This window comes from Ptiloglossa arizonensis, chromosome 3 (assembly GCF_051014685.1).
Source record: "Ptiloglossa arizonensis isolate GNS036 chromosome 3, iyPtiAriz1_principal, whole genome shotgun sequence".
NCBI lineage: Eukaryota > Metazoa > Arthropoda > Insecta > Hymenoptera > Colletidae > Ptiloglossa > Ptiloglossa arizonensis.
The window spans coordinates 21,085,772-21,113,439 of NC_135050.1; the positions used below are offsets into that span (position 1 = coordinate 21,085,772).

A 27,668-nucleotide genomic window follows, 5' to 3' on the forward strand; every position below is an offset into this window, starting at 1 on the left:
GAACTTGGTCGTTCCAAACGGACGAGACGCGGCCCGACATTATTCTAATTCGAAGTTTCGCGAAACGGTGAACGGTCCCCTCCCCGGGTCCCTCTCAATTTTCTTCACTCGCCTCACTTTCGTTCGGTTGAACGCCGCGAACTTCTTACACCGATTCGCGCGCGAGTGTTTCGAGCGTTGGAAATTCTGCGTTCGAGACACAACCGAGACCAGACGGAAGGTTAACGAAAAAAAAGGAAAAAAAAACACCTACCTCGAGAATCCAATTAAAAGTTCCCGCGATCCCGAGATCTCGATGCGAATGTAAATCAATAATGTCTCGGTGGCCGCGAACGAGCCTTCGAACGATTACTTTTCCGCGATTTAAATTTTCCCTCCGCCTTCGAGTCCCGATCCTCGATTCTCTCCAACGACTCGTTTCCTCTATTTGCCACCGATTACGTAAAATCGTTTTCCATCGACCTACATCGTCGACGGGGAACGATTTTTCCCACGTAGTTACGTCCGTTCGTCGATGAACGATTTTAAACGTGGTTCGAGATTGTTTTACAATTCGGTGTCCGCAAAAAAAAGAAAAAAAAGGAAAACGAACGACCCTTAAAAAGAGGAACGCCATCTTTTAATATCCCTTGGCCCCAGCGCGGTCGTTGGAACTCATCTTGCGATCTATTCAAGAGCGAAACTTTACCTCGACGAACGTCCGGGAACTTTCTACTTTTCCCCCGGTCCTGTAGAAGAATTATGAAGTTTCTCCTTATTGACCCTCCTCCTCGAATTTGCGGATCACGCTGTTAAAAAATTCCCCAGCGAAACGCCCGAAGGGCTGTCTACGCTTTCAACTTCGAATCCACGATTCAACGACGATCCTCTTAACGCTCGTTTATAAATATCGCGCGAACAAACGAGCGCAGCCGACGCCACTGGATAGAACCGTGGTTGCGTTATGCATCGATTGAAATTGTAATTTTGTATATAACGTTACACGTGTTTCGTATTAACCGGTGCATTTCCATGGATCGACTCGACGAAAATCGAGAACGGTTGTCTCGTTCGTTTATCGAAGAAATTTTTTTCAAACGAAACCGTTACATCGAACGAATCGCCACACCAACGAAAATCTCTCCGTTCGTCGTAAGTAACGTTTATAATTGAATGGAATTTATAGAAATCGAGGATACCGAAAGTTTTTGTTCTTTCGTCGAAGAAACGATTTTTCAACCATCCTTTCGGACGAATCGTTACTCGAACAAAAGTTTCTCGGTTTTCACGAAATAATATTCAATTATATCCGCTTTAAGATCTTCTCGACGAAAGATTTTACAATAAACGTGGAACGAGCGGACGACCGCTGAAACTTCGATTTACTTTTGCCCCTTCCGAGCGGTACGATCTCGAGAAAGAAAACAAGGAAGTTCTCATTGTCGATAGACTCGTTATATTCCATTATAACGAATTGAATGGAATAACTCGGAAGTTACATTTATCCTTGCGTCGTAATAAAATGTTCCCCGTTTGGTGATTCCTCCGTCTTTGGGAAAATATCTTAAACTCGGAGCCAAGCGGTTCGCCATTACCGGTAATGAATAATTCGATGCCGGAGTAATACCAATTACCGAGTCTAACCGCGAGTAGTTTGCCACGAAACGGAAACGGTATCGAAATTGGTCGATTTAGAGTACATCGAGGAACGATTTCTCGTCAAAACGGTATTAAGTAGGTTCTAACAATACCCACGGTAATTCTCCATAGAAGTTAAATGTACGATACTCGCGCGTTCTGGTGCTAGATGTGTACACAGATCGATAAAAAGAAGAGTTATAGACCATTCGTGCCACGTGCTTGGGCGCATAAAAGTTATATATCGGAGGGGACGACCGAAGGAGTTTGCCAAGCGACTGGTGCCCCATAAAAAATAATAACGTTGCGAACGTGACCGTTCTTTTCGAGTTTCCCGGCCGTAGAAGCTTTTAGCAAATTTTCGCGAAGACTCGACCACTCGCGAGGTCCGAGAATCCGTCTCGATTTATGTCAGACCTTTGTTAACATTTCGACCTCGACGCGGCTGCAAATAATTCGCGATTCCGAGAATCTTCGAAAATAGTTCGGAAGACTAGGAAAATCTCGGTTGCATCCATCGAGAAACGAGTCCAGATGGTGTGTACGAGGTGATCGTTTAAGGGGTTATTCCGGTCCAGAGGTTAATTTCTTCATACGCTACTTTGGATTTTTTTTTAGAAGAAAATCGGAATTCGCGACACGGTTTCGATCTGTGTTTAAAAAGTGGACGCTGTTTCTTTCGCGAAAGAAAATTACGAATTGTCGAAGATACAGGTAGCTCGAGAGTGCCTTTTCGGTCGAACGTACCTGCACAGTGTCACGATTCTGGCTATTTTTCTTACCGGAAATGGACCAACGTCCAGTATCTACGGTACGAACGTGACCACGTTCATGGTACCAAAAGTGTACAAAAGTATCGAAGAGAACATTTTTGGCAGCGTTTTAAAATCAGATTATCGATATTTTTTGTTTCGTATTTAACTTCAGCGTGCCGAAAAAATAGTTAAGAAACTTAGTTTCACCGATTTGATCTTTCGAACCAGATTTCACGAAGTACCTGCTATTGTGGTGCCTACCTGCGTAACATTCGTGCAAACATTCTCTTTAAACGCTCGTAACTTGGTTATTCTTTCGAATCCGGCGATATCCTTTGGCAGAAATATATGTTCGAAGATGTGACCTTTGGAGAAAGTAAAAAGAGAATAAATAAAATAAAATGAATAAAATAAAAAAAAGAATCGACTTTTTTAAGGTTCTAGAACAGAATACCCCCTTAAGAACGAACGTTTATCCAGGTATATGTCGTTAAACGCACAGAGGCGTAGACGAAGAAACAGTTGCATAAGTCGAGGGATTAAAACGAATCCAAAGCAATGGATGCTAAAATGGTCGATCACCGTGCACAGAATCTTCGCGACGATCTTTACCGAACGAAAATACGGATTTGCTTTCGGAACGAGAATCATTTTGGAAAGCCAGATCTTCGTTCTTAAACTCGGTAATTTATCTTCAAACTGTGTGCACAGGTACTCTCGAATCTCCAACCAAATATTAACGGCCGACACGAAAATTTCACGCAAATGGCTCCGTTCTACGGGCGAGTGCAATAACAACGCGATAAGTAATGGTCGTCGAGGGGTTAAAATAGAACGACTCGGCTCGAATCGGCTTGGATTTCAATTTTAAATAAAATCAACTTCGTGCACTCGGATCTGATTCGTTACGATGGATTTCTATGGACGAATTGTAAATACATTTGCGTTCTGTCAAAATTGATCTGGCTCGGCTCGGTACAGGAGGTACTACGAAACGTTAATTATCTTACTCCGTCGAAAGATAATCGAAACGTTTTCGTTTCTAAATTCGGTAATCTCTCTCTCTCTCTAAGCGCGTGGACTCTACTCGAATAGCCACGGAAAATTCTACGCAAATAGTTTCGTTCTACGAGCGAATGCAATAACGCGACAAGTACTGGTCGTCGATAGGTTGAAATGGATCTGTGAGAGGGAGATCTCCGCTGGATTTTCGAATAAATTTTTTCCCAGCTTGGATTTCAACTTTAAATAAATACAACTCGGAGCAGTCGGAGTTGTCGATCAATTCTCATCGACGAATTACAAATATATTGTGTAAAAAACAACGCACAGTTTACTCTGCCGAAAAATAATTAAATTCGAGACACCACAGAAATTTGCAAATTTGCTAAAAATATTTTCAAAAGATACACGAAAGTTCTTCTCGCGAATCAATAAACGAGACCTAGGGATACTCCGATCGTTAAAGTATTAATAAACGAGTCCTACTAGTCCGATACTCTGATCGGTAAAGTATTAATAAACGTGTCCTACGAGTCCGATACTCTGATCGGTAAAGCGTCAATAAACGAGTCCTAGGGATACTCCGGTCGATAAAGTGTCGATAAACTAGTCCCAGAGATACTCCGGTCGGTAAAGTGTCAAGAAACGATACACATTCTAGGGAGAAATCGAACCACGAAATTGATGAAAGCAAAAAGAAGCAACTCGACTGAACGTAGAAACCAACGAACCTAGATATCGGTCGATCGGTGAAAGATCGCATCGGTTGACGTGACACGTGCCCGCGCGAGGAAAATAAGCGAGCGAAAAAGAAATCGGATAACGCTGCCGGAGATTAGCGAGAACCACGTTGCGAAAGGTAGTCGCAGCCGTGTCGAATCTGTACGCGGCACCTTCCACGTACCTCGGAGGAGGGGTAGAGTAAAAATTCCGCCGATTAAATGGGGAACGGTAGAGGAGCAACGGCAGCGGGCCACTGTCACTACAATGGATAAATGGTGCCTTTTGTGGAGACCGACGGGTCTCCTTGGCCGCTCTTCACCCGCCCACGACCGCCGGTGAGAAAGAAAGAGGAAACGAGGGTGAAACACGGCGAAACGAGAGGACGAAGAAGGAAAAAGAACTCCATTGGGTACCGCCGGGAGGGGGAGGGGTGTCGGGGTTGCAGGAGAGAGACAAGAGAAAGAGAGAAGAACGCGCAACCCTCGGTGTCGGTTTATACCTGAAGCGACCCTTGAAATCTGTTCTCGGAAGAGTTCACGAGGTGCACCGGCACACAAACCCCCGAACACGCGCTCACACATACATCTACACGTGGTACCCACGTGAGAGCGTGGGTTTGTATTTGCCGCGGAGCCTTCAGTCGCCCGTAGCTCGTCGTTCAATGCACTTCCTGTGGAGGAGTGGTTTCGGAGCGATTTTCTTATTTTCGAGAGTGCCCATTTAGCTTTTCGCACGCATCGTACCGCCCTGCGCGGAATCTACAGCCGTTGTGCCTTTGGCGACACGCGTACGTGTGTGTGTACACGTTCTCAAACCGTGCACGGTTTTCATCCCTCGGTGTTGTCGCGACTTACGCTCTCGAGTGTAATTAACAAATCGAACGGTGGTTTGTTTTTTTTCTTTCTTTCGTTTTTTTTTTCTTTCGAATTTCGTCCAACGCGTACGTCGAGTGATCGTTTCCTTCGATGGACGAGCGTCGGTTCCGGTGTGAATCTTTGTGAGAAATTCCAGCGTGTCGGGACGATTTTCGAGGACATCGAAACGCGACACGAAACGCCTAAGCCGAACATCGGTTTCGAGTACCGTCCGATGGTTTCAACGGACCCGACACTCGACGCACTTCCTGTCTAAAAGTGGTTGCCGGTGGTCGTCGTTCGTGCGCGTAATAATTTTCGAGAACCTCGCCCGGTGGAAACGAAAACTCGTTAATAAGGGGAAAGCTTCTTTTCGTCGCGCGCCAGTGTCGATCGAGGGACCAGTTTTTATCGATATTTTGACATCGAATCGGGTAATTGGATCCCGTCCGTTTCGCGCTACGAACTTCGAATGCGTCCCAAGTGACACGTTTCTCGGGAATAGTTTTATGGGATGAGACAGAGAGGGAGAGAGAGAGTGAAACGAGGTAACAACGATGCTCGCAGGAAGCTGAAAACGTTGCTCGGACAAGAAACATTGAAATAAACGTTCTTCGGAAAAAATCCATCAAAATCGTCTCTATGATGTGGTACGTGACGCTGCGCTATGTTTCGCTATTAATCCGGCGTAGAAAAACCGGGCACGCGGTACACGTTGTCGAAAAAGTGAAAAATCATAACGCAACATCTGTTCGCTTCGTACGCGCGCCGGAATTACGTGTCTCGCCTTCTCGAGAGACGAGAAAATGTATTTAACGCGCGTAAATATATTATATTTACGAGGACGTAATTAACGCGAGAACGAGGCGAATCGTGCGCGGATTAAAGTATTTGTTGGGATCGACTGTGAAGATCGGGGAGAGTACAGAAACATCGGACGAAACAAAAATACGGTATGGCGGAAACGGAACACCTTGGATTACTTTCGTTCGCGTTTGAGTTGCGAAAAGTTGTTACCAAATCGTTCGAACGATATGTTTCGCGCGACAGTGATCGGACGCTAGCAATAAACGACAGAGATGATCGATAACTTTCGATGGAACTCTTTTTTATACCTTCTGCGTGGAGTCGTAGATATTCTGAAGGAAAATTCAACGATTCGAGATAAGTACCGACAACTCCTCGACGATAACTCTTATCCCTTAGCAAAAGACGCTACGATAAAATATCGCTTAATTTTCCCAACGAATTCGTAATCCTACGTAGAACATGACACAGACTTCCGATCGAAGAAATATTGACAATCGGATTACGTGATCGGTCATCCGATAGATCGGTATCGTATCTGTAAAGACCACAGCGAAGCACTCTTTTCTTTACGCAGCACCGTACTCGCGTTCTTTCGAAACCATTTCACCGTAAAATTCGATCGTTGTTAACGTAGTGCCTCGAAGAGAAACATTTTATCAAAGGGGAACATTACCATAACGATTTTTAAAAAAAAACGATACTATTCACTTCTTCGAAACGTAACGTTTCGAGAATACCGTACGTAAAAAGAATCAAGATGAAATTCCAAGTACCTACGAAGCGTTTCTAAACGAATCGCTTTAAATCGTACGTTCCCGCGCGAGAGTCAACTCTTGCAAAAAGATTCAAAATCCACGATCAATATTTGTGCAGCACGCCCGACACTTTCGCCGGCTACTAAAACGAGTTTCAAAAACCGAATTCTCGATACGGAAACAAGCCGATCGTTTTAACAGTACTTTCTTTTTTTATCGCGCCAGTAGAATCGATAAAACGTACGAGTGAATATTTAACGAGAGCTGGTACAGGACGGTATATCGTTGCGAGGAAAGAATTATATAAACACCGGCGATACGCTACGAAAAAACGTAAAGTCAATGAAAAGAAGCTCGAAAGAGGGAACGAATTTTCCCGTTGTTATCGAGTGAAGAAAGAAAAAAATTTCTATCGACTGGAAGAATTCGAACGACGTGTTCAGAGGGACATCTGTCCCGCGCGGGGTTAATTCACCGCGTTGAAGAATCGTAGAAGAAATCGCGATCGAACGATGCGCGTCGCGAAACGCTTTCGAAATATTCGCCCTGACCAGCGGTTTCCGTTCTCGACGGCTGGCGCAGAGGCTGTTCCGTGACGGCGTCGTTTCCGTTACGCAGCTTCGGACAGTCACTTCGTCAGCTGCTGCCACTCCACGGTGTCCAGCTACATAAATCGAGCCAGCGAACGGACAGACGGACGGACGGACGGACGGACGCTCGCACGCACCGCCTTCGTGATCTATCAATTTTACGATGCCTCTCCCGCGGAGTCGCAGCGGGAAGAAACGGTGTTAAATTTCCCGGGGGGACGTAGATTATTTTCCACTCGCGATTACAATGGGCCCCGTTGATTAAAACGAACGATTAACCCTTCGCGTACCGCGACCTTGATCGGTTTTTCCGTTCCGCGCTGCCCCGGGGCAATCGAAACTTTAAATACGCTCCGGTATTCCGGAGCTGTCCTCAGGGCGAAGGAAATATAGGTTGTATCGGCGTGTGTACGTGTGTACGTGTGTGTGTGCGCACACGTTACAAGACGAAAAGTCCATACGATCTACAGAGAGACCACTTGTGGAGAAACTATGGTTCGTCCAACGAAACGAGATACCGAATACGACGACTGCACGTGATGAGTGCGTGAGCGGATCACAACCGACTTCACAATACTAGGACCCAATCGTTGCGTGGAATATGTTTTCTAAACTTCATTTGTTATTTTTCTTTTTTTTTTTTTGTAATTTAAATTATTCGAGTTACAATCAAATGACTTGTACAATCAACGGCACGCACGACGAAGAAACTATTCTTTTGTTTTCGAAGAATCTCTTCTTAAGGAAATATAAGATAAATATAGGATAATAAGGAAATATTTTTTCGAGTTTATTTCGAAACACTGTTTAAACTACTGCTACGATCATCGATCGAATAATGTTCGGTTTGTTTAAAAGGATCGAAACGCTCGAATAAACCGAGCAACTTATGAGAGAAATCGAAGGAAGACGTGCAGCATGAATACCGAAAATTCTTTCAAATCGTTCGGTTTACTCCGACCAGAGAAAAAAAACCATCTATAACCGAGTGAGACTCGTTCCTGGAGCTCAAGAAAATAGACCGATAGCCACGGACCATTTAACCGATCGTACAGCCGTTAATGTAAACATTGGTATCTCGCCTGTTTGGACGGACTGTAGAACCTGTACGATGCATCGCGCAATACGACGTATGCAACTGCACTTGTGAGTGAAATGAAAAGTGAAGAAACTGGAATCTGTAATTCGTAAATTCTTGTGTCTTAAATAACGACCGATAAATGAGCGCGGACTCTTTAATAACAACGTATTTATCGTTCTCGTCGGGTTTACCAATTTCTCGTGGAAAACGATCATGGAAATTTAGTTACGAATATCGGTGCGTTTCTTTGAACGCGCATCTGCCGAATGTTTACGCGCAGCTCGCCGTGAGAAACGAGACGATGCATCGAAATTGTCGAGAGAAGTTTCCCTCGGTTCGTGTACACGGTGTTTCGACGATTTCTCGCGTCGCGGTATGACGAAGCTACACGCTCGTCGGGTGAAATACGGTTCGCTCGGTGGGGCGCGTCGAATCGCGGCAATTAATTCCGCACGCGGCTTCTACGCGCGTATTTATTTCTCGAGGAGGTGCTCGAGCGTTTGAATCGGGGCACGGTGTATTTCTTCTTTCGACGGTAATCTCGTAATCGGTGCAACGAGAAATTTCGCGAGCTCGGTGAAATTATCGCCAAACGACCTTTGGAACGACCTTTGGAACGACCTTTGGAACGACCTTGGAACGACCTCAAACGTTCGCGAAAAAGCTGACTCCCTTCGAGAAACGTAAATACCCGCTGCGAGCGAAACACGCATCGCTGCAACCGTAAAAATATATCGAGAACCTTGAACCGTTGAATAACGAAAAACTCTTAACAAATCAATTTTACTTAAAATTGATTTTTTAAGAAAATTTATTTGCAAGAGGCAAGCGAAAGAATGGTTCGAAGGTATCGATTTCCAACGGTTCGCCCGGTACGCATGTTCGTAAAGAGCGTCTCTTCGATCCGATCTTCACTTTTATATACGTAGGCAACCGAGAATCGTTTCGGGTCAAATAAACTCGAACGAGAAACAGGGTTAACGTGCACAATTGTTCCGAAAAATTCGAGGTTCGACGGCCGGTTTTCGCTTCGTTTTCGTTTTCGAGTGACACGGTATACCGAAAATAATATTTCATCTTGTCTGTTCGCACAGTCGACAGTGGTCGGGAGACGAAGAGGATGAGGGGACAACCGGTCACGTAACAACCGAGCATCCTTTGGCGGAGGCGACGATTCCCTTGGTCTCCCATTCGCGTCTCCAAGAGCAGCCCTCGAACCTGAGTGCCAATATCGTGACCACTTCCGGGACCCAGAATCCGCCCCGTTCGAGCACGCAGAGCCAACAAGAGAGCGTTCTACAGAAATTCAGAAAGAGCTTCTCTCTGAGGTTCCACAAAAAGGGCAGCAAAGAGAGCACCGAGAGCGAGTGCCCGGCGGAAGACAACGACGGATCTGGACCTCTGGACGAGGAGGAGGAACGGGAGCCGATTGTGTCGGAACAAACCCCTCAGCACAAGGAGGATACCAGCAACGATCAGAAATTTCGGTCGGTCGAACAGACTTTTTTTCTATTCTATTTTTTTTCTTTCTATTTCGTAACGATTTCTTTTCGATTCGGCGAACAGGATCGTGATTAAAATTGTCCCCCCTTTTACCGTAGATTCGGCCCCCTCGTGTGGAGGAGCAGCAAGGAGAGGAAAAAGGGCAGCAAAGCTGCCAGGAATGCGAAATGCAACAGCGGAGACAGTGGAATACAGATCGAGGTAAGGGAACTTGGGATTCAAACAAAACGTATTTATATTTTAGCCGTAAGTCTCTATTTCCATTGAACGAATAAATACGAAAGGAAGAGGAGAAGGAGAGAACGAAATTCGAAATTATCAAGTTACGATACAAACGGTCGATCAGAAAATTCATCGGGGCGAAGTTTGCCCGCTCGTGGTCGCTTTCCTGACTTTAACGCTAGAACTACCAAAGGGGTAAATTTGACTTGACTAAATAACTTCTTTTTAAAATTACTCGATTACCAACGATATCCTTGCCTGCAATATTCACGAACAATTGTCAAAGTAGACAACTAATTGTACTCGTAAATTAATTCACTCTTTCCCCGTTTAACTTCAAAGATACGTACGTGGTCCGTTACAAATAGCGATACGTTCACCGTCGGTAGTACTAGCGTTAACGCCGTACGCGCGAACCCCCCACTCTCTCTCCAATCGAGAGAAAGGCGGCGCGAGCGTAACCGATGGTCGTCTCCCGAGCGCACGAGTCGCGGCAGTCGAACGGTGTGGTGAGGGTAGCCGCTCGGTGACCACGAGCGGCCAATACATTCCGCCTCGAGTCGATTCGGCGCGAATCGTCCATTCGCGAAAGGTGTCGCGACTATCGAAGGACCGTGCGAGAAAGTACGAATAATAAAATGAATTGTGAACGATACAGATGGTATCTGGTGGAGCATTGACTGGGGGCAGTGGTGGTGGAACGATGGGGGGTGGTGATAGTTCCGAGTCCCACGACACGGATGTCCAAGACGAGACGGACAGCCCTCCGGCCCTACGTAGGCGAGTCGCCGACAAATCACGACCCCAGTCCGAGCTCATCAACCAGATACTGATCGACAAGTTTAAGGTAAAGACTGTCGTTCTTTGCCCTGTTTCCCGCTACACGCAGTGTTCGTTATTAACGATCAATAACATCAGTAACATCCGATCGCTTGAAAACAACAAAAATTCATGTCGCTTCGTTCGTACAGCACGGAGCTGAAAAGATGACTCGATCGAGGAGAACGTAATACCATATTTAAGGAGAAACTATACAGGGGTAATTCTCGCTCGAATCGAAACTTTCGATACGCGATTCCTTCCAGAGGTCAACTTCTCAGCTCCGTACGGTACCTTAACATTGTTAATCGTATACGGGGCACACCGCGAAGGGAAAGTATCTTTCATCGGACCGTGTTTGAAAATTCGTAATTTTCCTTGGGTTCGATGCGAAACGCTCTCCCCGTCGATGGATCGATTTAACGAGAACTAATTCATCCACGCTAACAATTACGTTTGGGGTTTGTCGCGAAAATTATCGATCACGATTGATCTCAATTTCCAACAATTGTAAATCATCCGCCGCAGCGTGTTCGGAAGCACGTTCTGCCTTTTGTTTAACTTTCTACGCGACTTTAATTCGCGGTCGCGATGCTGTCTCCTCGCTGGCCGATGATTTATAATTGCTATTACGAGCGTCACGCATTTGTATTCATTATCAGGCCGCATGTATGACTGTTTCCTTCGGCACAATAACTCGCATTACTCACGTTTGTATACGGTTTAGCCACGCTCGCACAGATCACTGGCAGTCTCTGATAGGCGGCGCGGAGAATATATCGCGTTAGCCAGGATACGAGGAGAGGAAGCGCGCAGTCCTGGTTAGTTGATATCGAGTTGTGCGGTCGAGCGAGTACGATTTATGGAATCGTGTACGAAAGACGGATCGTAGCTCGTCGTCGCGTCGGTCAATTTGTCGCGATTCGCGCGATCGTGCCAATCGTTTTCGAGGAACTTTGGCTCCTCTCGGCCGTCTTCGAGACGCGTTCGAAAAACGAGAACTCACTCACCGTTCTCCGGGTCTGGAAACGCGCGACAGCGTTGAAATTAATTCTTCACGAGAACAAAAGATGTCCGACAACTAGAGCCATGAATATCTCTTCTCGAACATCGGTGAGTGCTCTTAGATAGGGGAATCCTCGGTGACGAATCAGTATCGTTCTTTTTCGATAGTTATTTATTTAGAAACGTAGCGAGCGAAAGAAGTGAAGAATCTTGGACAATCGTACGCGAAAATCAATTCACGCGGGTGTTCTCGCGCTGGACTAAACTCTGATCGAAAGGTTAATCCGTATGCCACGTGATCGTAAATTGTACGAGTACAGCAACCGTACATCGTCTTTGTGTTTAACCTAGCTCGAACCATGTTTCCAAAAGTCAGTATGTTGTTTGTCGGCTTCTACCGAAGAGCAACGCGACCCGAAAGAGTGTCGCGGATTCTCACCGTGAAACGTTCGACGCTAACGGGGATGTAATACTTTCCAGGCGGATCTACAGAGTCGAACGTCGAGGCATCAGCATGTACGAAGAACGAACAGCGATTTAGGAGGTCAGAGGTTACTCCAGTGGGACACGAGGTCTGGTTACAGCCACGCGCACAATTACCGCAGGATGCTCTCGACTCCTTCGCCTATTAAGACGAGACCTCCCAGGCTCAGTCCGCGGCACTCCTCCCATGACATCGTTACGCTGAGAAGGTGCGTTCAACGACCGTGATCCATCTCGTGCTCTCGCACCCTTATCGCAAACGCCTCATTGACTTTTTCGCCATCTGCGAACAAGAGTCCAGCTTCTCGTCGACGAGAGAACCGAAAGATTCGCGGCGATCTTCGTCTCGACGCGCGAATATACAGTTTCGCGGCTTGTGTTTCTTTTTTCTCCCAATCGTGTCACGAGACGTTTCGTTCCCCCCGGTCGGTTCCGTTCACAATGGTATTCCCGTTTTCACGATCGCTCGAGTCCACGAGAAACTTGTCCGTCGGGTCATCGCGCGCAGACATCGCCAGCGGCGATGGAAAACCACCGGAACACGATTTTTCGTTATCGCTCGCTTTCACGTTTCGTAAACCCGCGAAACCGAACAGTCACGATCCTCGAAACGGGCGTTACCCGAACGACTCGGCGACGTCGTTCCTTACTCGTCGAGACGAATCATAACACGACATTAGACAATCATCAAAAATTTAACTCCTTGAACAATGTCCTTGAAGGAAATTTAAATTCTTTATTCTCGAACCTTTCCAGTAAATCGAGGGAGAATAGTGGTAGGTAGACGGGTATTATAACAAACCACCTTCTTTTCATTTTTCCTCGTAAAACAAGTTGGTCTGCCACGCGTAACAATGTACAGAGTGGTTCTACAACCGTGTCGATCGATTCCCTTTATACTTGTTCGAGGTCCTCGAAATCGCGCCGGTTGTCGTCGATTGCCCGTAGGTGTCTACCGGAAACGTATCGCGATCTCTAAATTGTTGTCTCGAGATCGCCTATCAAGAACGAAAATTGGTCAAATTGTTCAGCGACTGTTGCGAACGCGTTCAATGACGATTAGATATTATACCAGAGTAGGTGTCCCGCGACGAACATCGCGACAGAGACGAGATTCTACGGACAGAAACGAACGAACAAAAAGAAGATAACATTTTTTCCGTACGAGACCTCGTTCTTCGAGACAACGGAGTTCGAATTCGAAAAAAAAGGTTAACATTTTCTTTCGAGACAACGGATTTCGAATCCAGAACAAAAGGATATAACATCTTTTTCGTACGAGACCTCGTTCATCGAGACAACGCAGTTCGAATTCACCTTCGAAATTGATTTCCTCGAAAACGAAGCCACGCGCGAGAAATTGTCACGGATCACGTTGCGAACATTCGATACGAAAGAACAAGGATAAGAAAACGAGCGATCGAGACGGGAGCTAAGTTACAGAACCACTCTGTATACACGTGTATACCTTGTCGTGTGTATATATACTTACCTATTGTAATTCGTTGCTGAATGTTGTATCGATGCTTCTACGTAAACACAAGCTTGTTGATCCTCTATCCGACCGTGTACGGACGAAGGAGACGATTAATGGCGATTTTATTCTGGTCCCAGTAACGCGAAAGGGAGGAGTTCTCGGACAAATTTGAGACGTTCGCTTAGCCAACCACTGGGTATCAATCAGCTATCACCCTTGATGCGCACCAAAACTGCAGGTAAACCTAACATTCGTCCATTTCGAATCGGATATCTTGAACCGCTACTGTCCGAGTTCTGACGTAGACTACTTCCTTGCTTTTGTACCGAGCGAGCGAGCAATATTTACATTCGTGCGAGTATACGAATTGTAAATTATCGTATTATCGTATCGATGTTTACGATAACGATTATCGTATTAATGTACACGATAATTGTGCAGCGTGTCCCGTTCGATTGAAGAAATATCTCGACTGATCGAAAAATGAAATTTTTCACGATACTTGGTCTCGATTCACCGTAAATAAAAATCGTTTCAATTGTTTCCATAGTCGTCGAGTACTCCGTATTCAACCGGCGACAAGGTCGTAACTGCGCGATGGTTTTTCAAACGAATCGCTCGCTCGCCCGTTACGAAAGGTTCACCGGTAGCGTTACCCGTTGACGAAGATTAGTTTTGCACACTTTCCACCCACCCTCTGAACCACCACCACCACCGCCCCCCTACCCAAATGGTATCTCCAGTTTTTCTCTAGATGCAACCTCCGTGAGTGCTCTGAATTGGCATGCACCCTTGTAACGAATACTTAAAGCATTTCACCGTTGTGACGGAACGCACCTTGATAAGAAGAGTTCTCTCGAACAGTAAGGAATGCGGAACAATCCTGTATTAAACACGTTGATACACCCCCTGTGTCTCTTCATTCTGTAAGGACTGCTTCCTGTGAATACGCTTTTCTGTTTGCAAGCCGCAGTAGAGGCCAATTTACTCGCAACGGAGCTCCGCGAAACACGAATCGTTCGAAATTGACGATTTAAAAAGAAAAAAAAAACGAAAACACCCGCGAGAATTGTCGAGTAAAACGATTCTCGCGAAGCTCCGCGGAGAGTGATTGGTTACACCCGTCCCCGTTCCCGAGTCAAACATCATAAACGACATTTTTTAATCTTTCGCTGCCAAACGCCCTACGATGGATAGCTGGAGGTTGATTTTTCGAACGCTGCTTTCTCGTTATTGCGAATTTCGAAATCTAAAAACCGAGCCGCGCGAGAACGAAACACGGTGTGTCCAGCCAGGATCGAACAATAGAGAAAAAGAGCGAGAGAGAGAGAGAGAGAAAAAAAGACGTACGAGCTCGTCGTTTGTTACCCGCGATAAACACAACACGTCTGTTTGAAATCTAGGCGCGAGGTTGCCCGGTGGAAATGTCCTGTCCGAGGACGAACAGGACGGAAGAGGAGGCGGTACGTCCGACGACGAGATGATGTCCGATTCCGAATCCTCCATCGCCTCCTTGACGGACCGAAAGAAGTCCTTCGAGCAGACGATGGACGAGGAGGTTGTGATCCTGGCTGAAGCTGTTTGGGACCACGTGGCGATGGAACCGGAGGAGCTGGCTTTTCGTGCCGGAGACGTGATCGAGGTCCTGGACAATCTGGACAAGGACTGGTGGTGGGGTAACTGTAGAGGAGAACACGGCTGGTTCCCAGCTGCATTCGTCAGGGTATAGAGCCTCGATTCTTCAAACGAAAGAGTAACAACAACACTCTCGTGCGTACAACCTGATACAATGGTCACTTTTGCTTCTCCAGTTACGCGTGAGCCAAGAAGACACGGTCGAGGATTGTTTGGCGGCGATGGCCTCTGGAGGCACGTCCACCACCCAACTGAGACGACGCACCAGTGTTTCGTTGTTGTCGAACGAACAGGTACGAGCGAGCGTGGTACGGGAACTGGTCCAGACGGAACGCGATTTCGTCAAGATACTGAGAGACGTCGCTGAGGGCTACGTGGCCGAATGCCGGCTGCGCACGGATATGTTCAACGAGGTTCAAATAGAGACGATTTTCATCAATCTCGAAGACCTGTTGGACTTTCAGTCCAAGTTTCTGAAGGATCTCGAGTCCAGCATCGACTGGAACGCACCGTACAAGAGCTGCGTCGGCGAATGTTTCCTCAATCATGTAAGAGAGGGAACTCGCGGGGGACCACCACCTTTCGCACTCGAAAGAAATTCTTATTTGGGAATCTCTTTTAACGTTGAAAGTACATACACTCGAACGAATTTGTATTTCGTACAATTTTCCGTGGAAAACGTTAACGCGTGTAATATACGTAGAAAAGGAATGAAATTTTATCGATAAAGATCGAGAATTTTTTAAGTGTTCTCGTGCGTGCAATTATAGAGAATTTTTACCCAGAGTAATCTTTGAGAAACGTGAACCACGAGTTTGCGAAGAACCTATTTCGCGGGAACCGCGTTTAAAGTTCGGTATTTTGGGTAAAAGAGTGGTAAATTAAAAAAAATATACGACAATAAAAAAAGTATATGGATTCCTTGATATCGAAAAGGTGGTGTTTCTCCTTTATGCGTCGCGGTGTAACGCTCGATCGTTATTGACGTTATAATCGTTTACAGAGGGCGGGATTCCGTATGTATTCGGAGTACTGCAATAGTCACCCGATGGCGACCGCCACGTTGCAAGAACTGTACCAAGATAATCATTACAGCAAATTCTTCGAAGCGTGTAGACTTATGAGAGGATTGATCGAGATCCCGTTAGACGGGTACTTGTTAACGCCTGTGCAACGAATTTGTAAATATCCGCTTCAATTGGCGGAGTTGTTGAAATACACGAAAGCCGACCACCCGGATTACCATAAGATACAGGAAGCCTTGGAAGCGATGCGAGGTGTCGCGGTTTTAATTAACGAAAGGAAGAGACGAATGGAGAGTCTCGAGAAGCTGGCTTCATGGCAGTTGAGAGTCGAGGGATGGGAGGTAGGAATGTACTTGGAACTCCGCGAAAACCTAACATCATTTAGGATAGTAACATCTTTCGGACAAGATGCACAGTAATTGGTGCCCGAGGCAACGGTGATTACGATTTCGGAGAAAGATTACGCTTTGAAAATTTATCTGGCCCTGAACGTTTCGATGTACGATAACGGACGAGTGTCCAGTGTCAAGATACGCATCAAAGATGCATCGAGAAAAATTGCTATCTCTTCCATACGTACTCTAGAACATCGATATACTTCTACGAAAATATCTCAGTTATGAGATACAAAGAGAACGTATCACTGGTTGTCACCGCTCCAGAGTGTATCGTCCGAAAGAACCCTAATCGAAGGTAGAACTCGACGTTATAATTACACTCCGATTAACGTTTTAGGGTGAAGATCTCATAGAAGTATCGTCCCAGTTGATTTACCAAGGTGAGGCGATGAGAGTCACTACCGGCATGTGGACGAACAACATCACTCTCTTTCTGTTCGACCATCAATTGGTTTATTGTAAAAAGGATATTTTAAAGCGAAACACTTACGTGTACAAAGGACGGATTTATCTCGACACGAGTGAGGTGATCGACGTACCAGACGGTAAAGGTAATTCGAAGGGAAATGTTAATCGCCCGTTTGTTGATTCCCGTTTTGTTCGATCCAAATTGCGTAAAGTGAATCTCGTTGTTTGGTAGATCATCAGTTGGGAGTGACGGTGAGACACTGTCTAAAAGTGTATAGTTGCGTACGCGACAAATGGTTGCTCTTCTGTTGTCGTACGGCGGAAGAGAAGCGTAGGTGGTTGGCAGCCATGGCGGAGGAACGGAGACTGGTTGCTCAGGACAGAAACGATGGACTGGAATTTCCACTCGCGGCGAAACAATTGGCCAGACTCGCAGCGGCGAGGCAGCAGAAGAACAGACCGCCGATCAAACCTCGCAGTAAGTATAAAGGAGTTATTCGTTTCGATTTTAAGGAGAGACCGTAAAAGAATGTGGAATGATTTTCGCGTTACGATTGAATTGCAGACAAAGCGTACAAAAGAGAGTCGACCTACGACATGCCCACCATGGTCGGACAAGGAGCGACGAACTCGTTGGGACGTAAAGTTGGTACTTGGTTCACGTTTGGTAGCAGCAAAAAAAGTACTCGGCCTCAGCCGTCCTGAGACAGGCCTACCTTCGTACCATACATTGACTTGTAAAACTCTAACGAGAAGCGCTTGATCGTTGTTTCGCGAGCACGATATTATAGTCAGCGTTTAACGAAACGAACGTAGCAACGAATTCGATTCGTTTCCTTTCGTTATTCGATGCCGTAAAAATTGAGAAAAAATCGAACGAAGGTTGCTGTCGTTCTCGCTCGTTGGGAATGGAAACGGTCTTAAGCGCTGGTCAGATGTATGGAACGAAGGTAATCGATCTGTGTAATCGTTAAATTTCATTATATAATTGTTATCGATCGAATGGCATCGATACGCGTTAACAGTGTAGCGAAACGCTACAGTATTCATCAGTCCAGTTAATATAATAGTATTCTCGTTTAATTTAATATATGGTTAAATGAAAATGATTGTAAGTCTGTATCATCGACGATATTTATTTCACTGCCTCGTGAAAAGGTTTTACATTAAACGCTCTTATCATCTTGCAATCGCGACGATCACTGCACGGAGTGACAAGGTATTATCACTTAGATTTCTCTAGTAAATAATAAACGTTGTTTATTCGAAATAAAGGTTCAACCGCAAGAAGTAATGTTAATTAATTAAATTTATCTAAAGGAGAATACGCGCACAAGCACCGCTTACGCAAATGTTTAGACGAAGAGAATATTATGAAAACAGAGAAGAGCAAAAAGAGTAAACATAGGGAACAGGGAAGTCGTAGCGAGAAAGGCAAAGAGAAAAGTATCGTTAGAAAGTATAAAAACTGGTGGAAGAACTGCATAAACCGGAGAAATAAATACACTTATTATTAGACGTAGATAATACATGTATAAAGCCGCTAGCGTGCTTTCGAGGTACTAAAGAGAAAGTACTAGTCACTCTTATCACGCACTCGTATAAAGAACAGTGATAAAACTTTAGTGTTATTCGACCGCTTGAATGAGTGTTGCGAGCAATGAACTGATTAGCAACGGCCATACATATTTTTTTTTTTTTTATGGTAATCGAAAGACTGACGAAAGAAATGCTTCTTTCTCTGAATATCTACAAGAGAATCGGTACGAGGATAGCACTGAGAGAAAAGTGCGATCGAAATATAACCAAATCTTGCTGTAGACGACTATTTGTAGTTCCAAGTCGGAAGATCTTTCGAATATACTCCTATGTTCGATAATCTAGATAGTCTTCTAGAACGCACACTAAAATAATGTATTACGAATGTAGCGTTATCCTGGAGACTTCTCTCTCAGTGAAGCAAAACGTATCATAGCACACATTTGTAGAAAAGAATCTCGAGTAAAAGTCACGCGATAATCCTTTTACTGCCTAAAATTATCGTTACTTCACCTAAAGCAGTAATCGTAATACTCTTAGTTTGTACGGAGATTTTAAATTTGGTAAAACGGACGGAGAAAATTATATTTCTACGTCGTAACAGAGAGACAGTATTAACGATACAGGTATCACTAAACGTGTAAATACTCGCATATCAAGCCTCCTTTTCTACTGCTGCTGAAGCAGGATCTAAAGTAACATCCCCAGAAATATCTTTCAAGTTTTTCTACTCTTGTACAGAAAAATCTTATGAGAATATCGTAATGGAAGCCAGTCAGCCAGCAAAAGCCTCTGTGTTTTGTATGTAAACGTAAAGGTAGCAAATTGTAGACATTGTCTGTGTAATTCTTTATCACGGACGATGAAATTAACGTTTCAGAAACTGATCCACCGATTGTGAAAGTTTTCAACACTGCCAATATGTTTACTATATACGTCTTCGTTCGTTTCTATTCTTTCTCGTCACATTGGACGTATAAGTATTTTTCAAAGTATGTATATGCTTATAAAAAGGAATAATCATTATTTTGTATCAGCGGACTTTTCACGTTTCTCTGTCTCCAAATGTAATTTAGTAGAAGAAATATTTGCGAAAGAAAAACAATACACAGAAGTATATTTTTGCTTATTTTCTGGCATTGTATTTACTATACGACGAGGACAATATGATGACAAAATGAAGGAGCAAGATTCCTACTCAACTGTACAGAGATTATTAACCATCGATGTGTAGACTAGGAGCAAAATATTTGTTGCTGGACCTAACTCATTTAAGAGTTATTTTTATAGAACAAACTTATTTGTTCGAATGCAATTTCTCTGTAAGCATTGCTATGTAAGAACAACTTTAATGGCCAATGTAACTAAACGTAAGAAGAGGATATCTCGTGTTAATTGTAAATGCTGAATCGATACTATTGCATATTACGCAATTCGGAACATTTCATTCGTTAAGTTCCACTTACATAAACAAACGAATAAAACTTCTGCAAATTACCAGAGTAATACGACAAATGTAAATACAACACATTGTTGAAAAGAAATTTAAACAATGTTCGTTATCTGCATTCACTGTGCTCTACATATCTCGACGAAGATTTACACATGGATAAATGTATGATTGATAATTCGATATTTATTTTTTTTATAATTTACAGATCGAATAATTTGTTCTATTACTCTGGATATATTGATCAGATTCTGCACAAATGTCAAAATAATGTGCTTCGAAGCAATAATATTCCTAGGCGTTCCTAGGCAGTAATAAAACAGTTTAAGCTGTTGCATATACATGTAAACGCATATACTTTTCCTTGTATTTCATGTTGGTAGCTGTATGTGCATATTGATGATTGACATTATATAACTGTACAACACTGATATGCACGCACATTCTACGCTACAAGTTAAAAACAATCGATACTATGATGTATCGTTTTGTTTCATGTAAATAGCTAGGTATTGTACTTCGTAAGTGTAAATATTGTAGAACTCTTTGTTAGCGAAAATTTCAACGCAACCTAGGTACTAAGCGTAAAATTAAATGACATATAACTTTTGGATGAAGATTAATTACCGATTAAATAGCGCAATGTTTTGTATATTTGTATATCTAATTTAATGATTTAATAATAAATTACTCTCTTTGCTCGATTGTTCACGTTATAAATACTTATTGTTTATGATATGTACAGTTGAAATTACATAATATGTTTACAATTGTTTTCAAAATATAAATATATACTCAGTTAAATATATGTAAATAAACATTTTATAATTACTATATAATTATTACTTTATTGCACTGAATTGCATGCATCTCCCAAACATTAAGTTTCACAAGTACAATTAAACATATGTTGCAATGCTTTGAAAAAAATTGTACTCACGAAGTGATTCAAAGAAAATTCACACCTACTGTTCTTTATTGCACGTGTTTGTGAAAATTAAGTACCAAGTATATAAGTTGTACTTTTCGATATTTGAGCCTTTAGTTCAGAATTTTCCTTTCTTAATTGATTCACTATGTGTCTTAAAGTTTTAGCTTCTTCTAATAGTTGGGCATTTTCATCTAAACTTTGCGAAAAACTCTCTTGTATTTCTCGTAATTCTGTAATATACTCGCACGCTCTTGCTAAAATTCCTCCTTTACTCTGTGGACAAACAATTTTTCTTGCAATAAATATTCCATAAACGTTTGATAAACGAACAATAGATATTTAAAAAGTGTAAAATATTTGACCTGCAATTCAAAATTCGTTTTTACATCTCCATCTCCTGTTGCATTTTGTTCACAATCTGGTAAAAGCTTTCCCAACTTTGAAATCCAATTATTAATTTTATCTCTGCGACGTCTTTCTACTTCGTTATGCGTTACCCTTCGTCTTTCATCTCTCTAAACAAAATTGTGTATTAACAATTGTTATTATTGAATGACAGCTTATTCACAATGAAAATATTACCTTTTTAATAGTAGTAAGAATATTTTGCGGATTATCTATATGTAGTTTAACACGTGGTGCAACTGTTCTTGTAGATTCTGTAGTAACTACTTCGTTGCTATTACTAAGCACATAGAATTGACCATTTATGGGCGATGTCAATACTTGGACAGTATTATTTATAGGTGTAGCTATCGATAGCTCGGTATTGTTTGTATGACCATCGCCAACTTGTACGACACGATAAGCAACTGCATTATCATTTCTATTCACCTCGCATAATTGATATTGTACATTATCTTCTTCCGTTACAGTCTCTATTTCTGTGTCGCAATCTATTATTTCTGCTTCCTCTAGAACGACGCCGACATTGTCATTGCTAATTGTATTCTCATCCACACTATAAAATAATAAACAATCGCAAAAATTCACAAAAAGATTCAATTAGTGGATTTTTTCTTAAATAGTAAAATTAAAATAAAAATTTGTTCCAAGCTAACCTCAGTTTCGAACTAAACAAGTGTTTCTGAATGTCTGTGCAGAATAAAATCTCATTTTTAATTATACAACAATATAATTCATTTCGTGTATTTTCTTCAAATACGAAAAGTAATGGAAAGAAATTCTATCGATACTATTTTTACATTTATTATCACCCTGACTTTTATTTTTACGAACTTGAAAAGCGTTTGTTTGTTGCAATTGCTAAAGAAAACGAAATAAATACCTCTCATCGATCTGATCAAAATGGTTTAAAACCTCCATTTTAATTTATAAAATAAGTTTACTCCGAACCGTGATCTTAAACTGCTTATACATACAGGTGCACAACATTACACTTGCTTCGTTTGTACGCCAGCTTTCTGTAGATACACGATATATCATAAGTATGTGGAAGTATATCGAACCGAACAATTTTTTTGTTTAAATTTTCAACAATCACAAGCTTCTTAAGTATAATCTTTTACAAACACAATTTTATTAACTATACAATTGTAAAAAATATAAAAAACATATTTGTTTTATTATTATTTAATTATTTACTTTACAAAATTGTTATGTTTTTTTTACATAAAGAAAGTGTGTTATTATATAAACTATAAACTACAAAATATATAACATTTACAACGAATCTGTAAAATGTAGATACTGTGTGTTTAACACCATTTAAAAATGGTGCCTATTATAGGAGCTGATCAATTTATAATATTAGGTGGACCGGAAAGTAATGTCGTTTCTGCGCATGTCACTATTTGATTGTCATTTGTCAGCTCATTGTGTACATTAAAGTCGTAGCAAAGACATTCTGAGGTTATAGTGACTTGTTTAGTTGTAAATAATTAAATTTAAAATTTTTCTTTACAATTTTGGGTGAAATGGCCAGCCAAATACCAGAAGAGGTACATATTCGGCATTGCATGCTTTTTGAGTTTCGCAAGGGTAGTAACGCAACAGTTGCTACCAAAAACATTTGCGATGTTTATCCAAATGCATTAGACGTTCGTAAATGCCAAAGGTGGTTTTCCGAGTTCAAATCCGGTAATTTTGATCTTTCCGACTCGTATCGATCAGGAAGACCAACAACGTTAGACAATGACGTGTTAAGTGCGGAAGTGGAAGCAAATCCGTGTTAGACAATCGAGTAATTGTCAAACAGTCTTAACCAACCTTGGTCGACCATCCAAGAACATTTGCAGCAGATTGGGAAAGTAAGCAGAGCAGGTGTTTGGGTCCCGCATAATCTGTCCGAAGAGAACAAGGCTAACCGATCCACCACATGCAACTTATTGCTTCAACGGCACAATACAGAAGCGTTTTTTGATCGCTTGATCACCGGAGATGAAAAGTGGGTTCTTTATGATAATCCAAAACGCAAAAGGCAGTGGCTCTCTCCAAATGAATCGCCACAAAGTACTGCTAAGCCAGGTTTACACCCCAAAAAGGCCCTTTTGTGTGTTTGGTGGAATATTCGCGGCGTTGTTCATTTTGAAGTGCTGAAACCTGGACAGACTGTGAATGCAGACCTTTACTGTGAACAATTAGATCGTGTAAATAAATCTTTAATTGAAAAGTGGCCAGCGATTGTCAACAGAAAAGGCATTATTCTGCAACACGATAATGCAAGACCGCACTGCGCAAGACGAACCTTGGCAAAAATTAATGAATTGGGGTGGGAGGTACTGCCTCACCCACCATACTCGCCCGATGTTGCACCATCGAATTTCCATTTATTCCGATCGCTTCAACACTTTCTAAGTGGCAAAAGATTTGCAAATTTGGATGATATTCAAAATGCCATCTCTGTATATTTTGCTCAAAAACCAATTGATTTTTATCGATCCGGCATTGAAAATTTGCACACTAGATGGCAAAAGGTTGTTGATAATGAGGGTGATTATATCATTGATTAAAAATAAAAACTCGTTAAAAATTTATGTGTTTGAATTTAATGTAAGGAAACGACATTACTTTCCGGTCCCCCTAATACAATAATTCACAGTGCTCAAATAGTCCATAATGGCTAAACAGCACAAATCGTAGAAATTCCCCAACACCGAGAATATTTTCAAGTTACAGTTACCATTCTAACAGCATAATCAAATTTTCCAAGCCCTATTTTCTAAACCCCAATTTTGTAATATATAACTTATACGTTAAGGGAAGAGTAAACAAACAAGACTTGCACCTTCCATATCACTTTCTATGACGTTTGATTTAGGATCAGGCATAATGAATGGAAGCAAAGAAGAGAAATAAATAAAACTGTACATAGTACTTAAAAATAAATTTATTGAAATGCAAAGTTACGTACATATTCCTCAAGTGTCATTAGTTTTACATATTCTTATGCGTTATAAAAAATTGTTCCATATTACAATATTTTATTTATTCGTTTATGTTAAAAAACTACTCTACATTGGCAGCCAATTAGCTCGGTATTACTCACGACGAAAAATTATTGTTCGTCGCGAGCAATACCGATTACCAGGTCTCACCACGTGGAGATTGCTGCGAGCGGAGACCCGGAGGGAGATAGATGGAATCGAAGTTCTATCGATCTCCCTCGATACGCAATACAAATGAAATTACCAAACCGGGGAGATGCAAGGAATCAAAGTTCTTTCGATCTCCTGGTTTAGTTCTGCCGAGCAATTACATTATAGAAAAATGAGGCAAAATTGGGAAAGACGCGACGCGAACCGTGTAGTTGGTCCTACTAGGTCTATCCCGTTTCCCCTCAGTGTTCCCAATATCAATGTTAAAATACGCATACTATTTACAGTGCTGGACAAAAGTATTGGCACAGCATCATTGTTCTGATACAAGTGCTTATAACTATGAAACAAATTGATAAAAAGGAGAAATTTTTTAATACATTTATTTATTTATTATTCTAGATTATTATTTAACAGAAACAGTAATATAAATAAAGTGATATGCGAAATAATAACAAAAACATATTTATTGAGCGTTTTAAGCGTGGACAAAAGTATTGGCACAAATGATTGAAAGTACTTAGAAATTAAAAATTAATATTTGGTTGGCCCTCCATTCCTCATGATAACTTCCTTCAATCGTTTTGGCATTGAAGTTACCAATTTTTTTGTAAAATCCGGCTCTATATTGTTCCATTCTTGTAAAATAATAGCTTTTAATTGGTTTTTGTTTGTTATATTATATTTTCTAATTCTTTTTTCTAATTCATTCCAAACATGTTCGATGGGATTCATGTCTGGACTCTGGGGTGGGGTATTTAACGTGTGTGCGGTATTGTAAACGATCCATTGTCGTACAATATAGGCAGTATGTTTTGGATCATGGTCTTGTTGAAAATAAAAATCACGCGGGAGATTTAATTTATTAGCACTTTTAAATAAGTTTTCCTTTAATATATTTAAATATACATATTTGTCCATAATCTCATCTATGAATACTAATTCGCCAACCACAGACGCTGCAATGGAACCCCATACCATGACTCCACCTCCTCCATGTTTCACAGTGGCTTGTAAATGTTGTGGATCCATTTCCGTATTTGGCTTTCTCCAAACTAATACTCTGCCATCTGATTTAAATATATTAAATTTACTTTCATCTGAAAATAATACGTTATTCCAGAATGTGGGATCCTTTTTTATAAATTCTTTTGCAAATTCTTTTCTCATCTTCCGATTCTTCTTGGATATGTATGGTTTCCTTCTTGCGACACACGCAGAATATCCCGCATCTTTTAACACTCTCAGTATAGTTTTCGAACTTACTTCTTTTTGATTTTCTTCATTTAACTTTGCTCTAAGTTGCGATGAGTTTAATTTACAATTTATTTTCACTTCCTTTACAATTTTCCGTTTTTCTCTAACTGTTAACTTTGAGGGACGTCCACTTCGATTCCTACTTTTGAAATCTGATTGATTCTCAAATCGTTTTACGACACTTCTAATAGTGAATCGACTTCTATTAACACTTTTTGCTATTTCACTATAAGATTTTCGCATTTTGTGCAAATTTAATATTATTTTTCTCTCTTCACTTGTAGTTTCTTTCCCTCTTCTTGACATTGTTGCTTGTTATATTTCCTATGTTGCTAATCGACTGAACTTAAGGATGACTGTTAGAAAAAATGACTATCAGGGAATCCCCTACCTATACCATCAAGTGACAATCGGATTTTTTTCCGAGAGATACAACTACACTAAATTTTGTATAATGTGCCAATACTTTTGTCCACACTTAAAACGCTCAATAAATATGTTTTTGTTATTATTTCGCATATCACTTTATTTATATTACTGTTTCTGTTAAATAATAATCTAGAATAATAAATAAATAAATGTATTAAAAAATTTCTCCTTTTTATCAATTTGTTTCATAGTTATAAGCACTTGTATCAGAACAATGATGCTGTGCCAATACTTTCGTCCAGCACTGTATGTATAAATAAGTCAAAATAATTTCATTAAAATGAGCATCTTGAAATCGGTTAAGAAAAAAGCAAGCTTCAGTTTTTAACCGAATCAATTCATGCAACAGCATTTGAAACACATTGATCATGAGTATTTATCATGAATTTTTATACAACATTAACAAATTATTCCGTATTATTAAACTTAATATTAAAAATATATTTGACAGACTAATAATACAGCTTAGAGAACATTCAGAGAATTTCCACCAATTGCTTGCAAAATCACTTAATATATAAATTTTATTTCACAGTTTAGTACAAGTGGCACCATCCATGACTACTCGCCTAAGTTTGTCGAGGAATAATTTTCATTTAGGTCGCTAGATGGCGAAACAAGGACTATATTCATATTCTAGCAGATTTAAATCGATCTTTTAGATATGTAAAGAAGATATTGAAGTATTGTAGACGTTAAGGATGAACAAATTCGTGCTATAGAATCACTAGCAATTGTAAAATTCCATAGTTTATCATATATTTTTATACTATATTAAAAAATGATTCTGTGTTATTAAACTGAATATTAAAAATATATTTAACAGATCAAAAATACAGCTTCGAGAAGATTCAGAGAATTTCTACCAATTGCTTGCAAAATCACTTAATATATAAATTTTATTTCACAGTTTAGTACAAGTGGCGCCATCCATGGCTACTCGCCTAAGTTTGTCGAGGAATAATTTCCATTTAAGTCGCTAGATGGCGAAACAAGGACTATATTCATATTCTAGCAGATTTAAATCGTTCTTTTACATATGTAAAGAAGATATTGAAGTATTGTAGACGATAAGGATGAACAAATTCGTGCTATAGAATCACTAGCAATTGTAAAATTCTATAGTTTATTATATATTTTTATAATACATTAAAAAATGATTCTGTGTTATTAAACTGAATATTAAAAATATATTTAACAGATCAATAATACAGATTCGAGAAGATTCAGAGAATTTCCAACAATTGCTCGCAAAATCACTTAATAGATCAATTTTATTTCACAGTTAGTGCAAGTGGCGCCATCCGTGACTACTCGCCTAAGTTTGTCGAGGAATAATTTCC

The 27,668-nt window shown here is 41.3% G+C and overlaps 2 protein-coding genes across 7 annotated transcripts in view; one reads left to right on the top strand and one right to left on the bottom strand.

The window, feature by feature from the left end:
- Positions 1-20,855, top strand: part of Rhogef3 (Rho guanine nucleotide exchange factor 3) — a 204,381-nt gene extending 183,526 nt beyond the window's left edge. For 4 of the 5 annotated variants that reach the window (XM_076307274.1, XM_076307277.1, XM_076307273.1 and 1 more), the window contains 11 exons: positions 9,282-9,674; positions 9,789-9,891; positions 10,571-10,759; positions 12,217-12,428; positions 13,834-13,934; positions 15,100-15,419; positions 15,508-15,879; positions 16,335-16,697; positions 17,092-17,305; positions 17,395-17,640; positions 17,728-20,855. In XM_076307274.1, the coding sequence (XP_076163389.1) occupies positions 9,282-9,674; positions 9,789-9,891; positions 10,571-10,759; positions 12,217-12,428; positions 13,834-13,934; positions 15,100-15,419; positions 15,508-15,879; positions 16,335-16,697; positions 17,092-17,305; positions 17,395-17,640; positions 17,728-17,867 (2,653 nt within the window). In that variant the 3' untranslated portion in view covers positions 17,868-20,855. The remainder of the gene's footprint in view (positions 1-9,281; positions 9,675-9,788; positions 9,892-10,570; positions 10,760-12,216; positions 12,429-13,833; positions 13,935-15,099; positions 15,420-15,507; positions 15,880-16,334; positions 16,698-17,091; positions 17,306-17,394; positions 17,641-17,727) is intronic. The other variant, XM_076307278.1, reaches the window with a different exon arrangement.
- LOC143144647 (upstream stimulatory factor 1) lies at positions 20,854-22,590 on the bottom strand. 2 transcript variants are annotated; one of them, XM_076307280.1, is made up of 5 exons: positions 22,371-22,590; positions 22,144-22,177; positions 21,665-22,043; positions 21,445-21,597; positions 20,854-21,355 (listed from the first exon to the last, which is right to left on the bottom strand). In XM_076307280.1, exons 1-5 carry the CDS (start codon positions 22,375-22,377, stop codon positions 21,149-21,151), a joined length of 780 nt encoding a protein of 259 aa, XP_076163395.1. In that variant the 5' UTR covers positions 22,378-22,590; the 3' UTR covers positions 20,854-21,148. The 2 variants fall into 2 exon arrangements, with proteins under 2 accessions (XP_076163395.1, XP_076163396.1); XM_076307281.1 differs by lacking the exon at positions 22,144-22,177 and having other exon boundaries at positions 22,371-22,586.
- Between the last annotated feature and the right edge of the window lie 5,078 nt (positions 22,591-27,668).

Excerpts from the sequence above, each read along its gene's own strand:
- LOC143144647 (XM_076307280.1), bottom strand. Across the intron at positions 22,044-22,143 it reads TTGTTTAGTTCGAAACTGAG|TGTGGATGAGAATACAATTA; the intron begins GTTAGCTTGGAA and ends ATTATTTTATAG. Across the intron at positions 21,356-21,444 it reads AAACGAATTTTGAATTGCAG|AGTAAAGGAGGAATTTTAGC; the intron begins GTCAAATATTTT and ends GTTTGTCCACAG.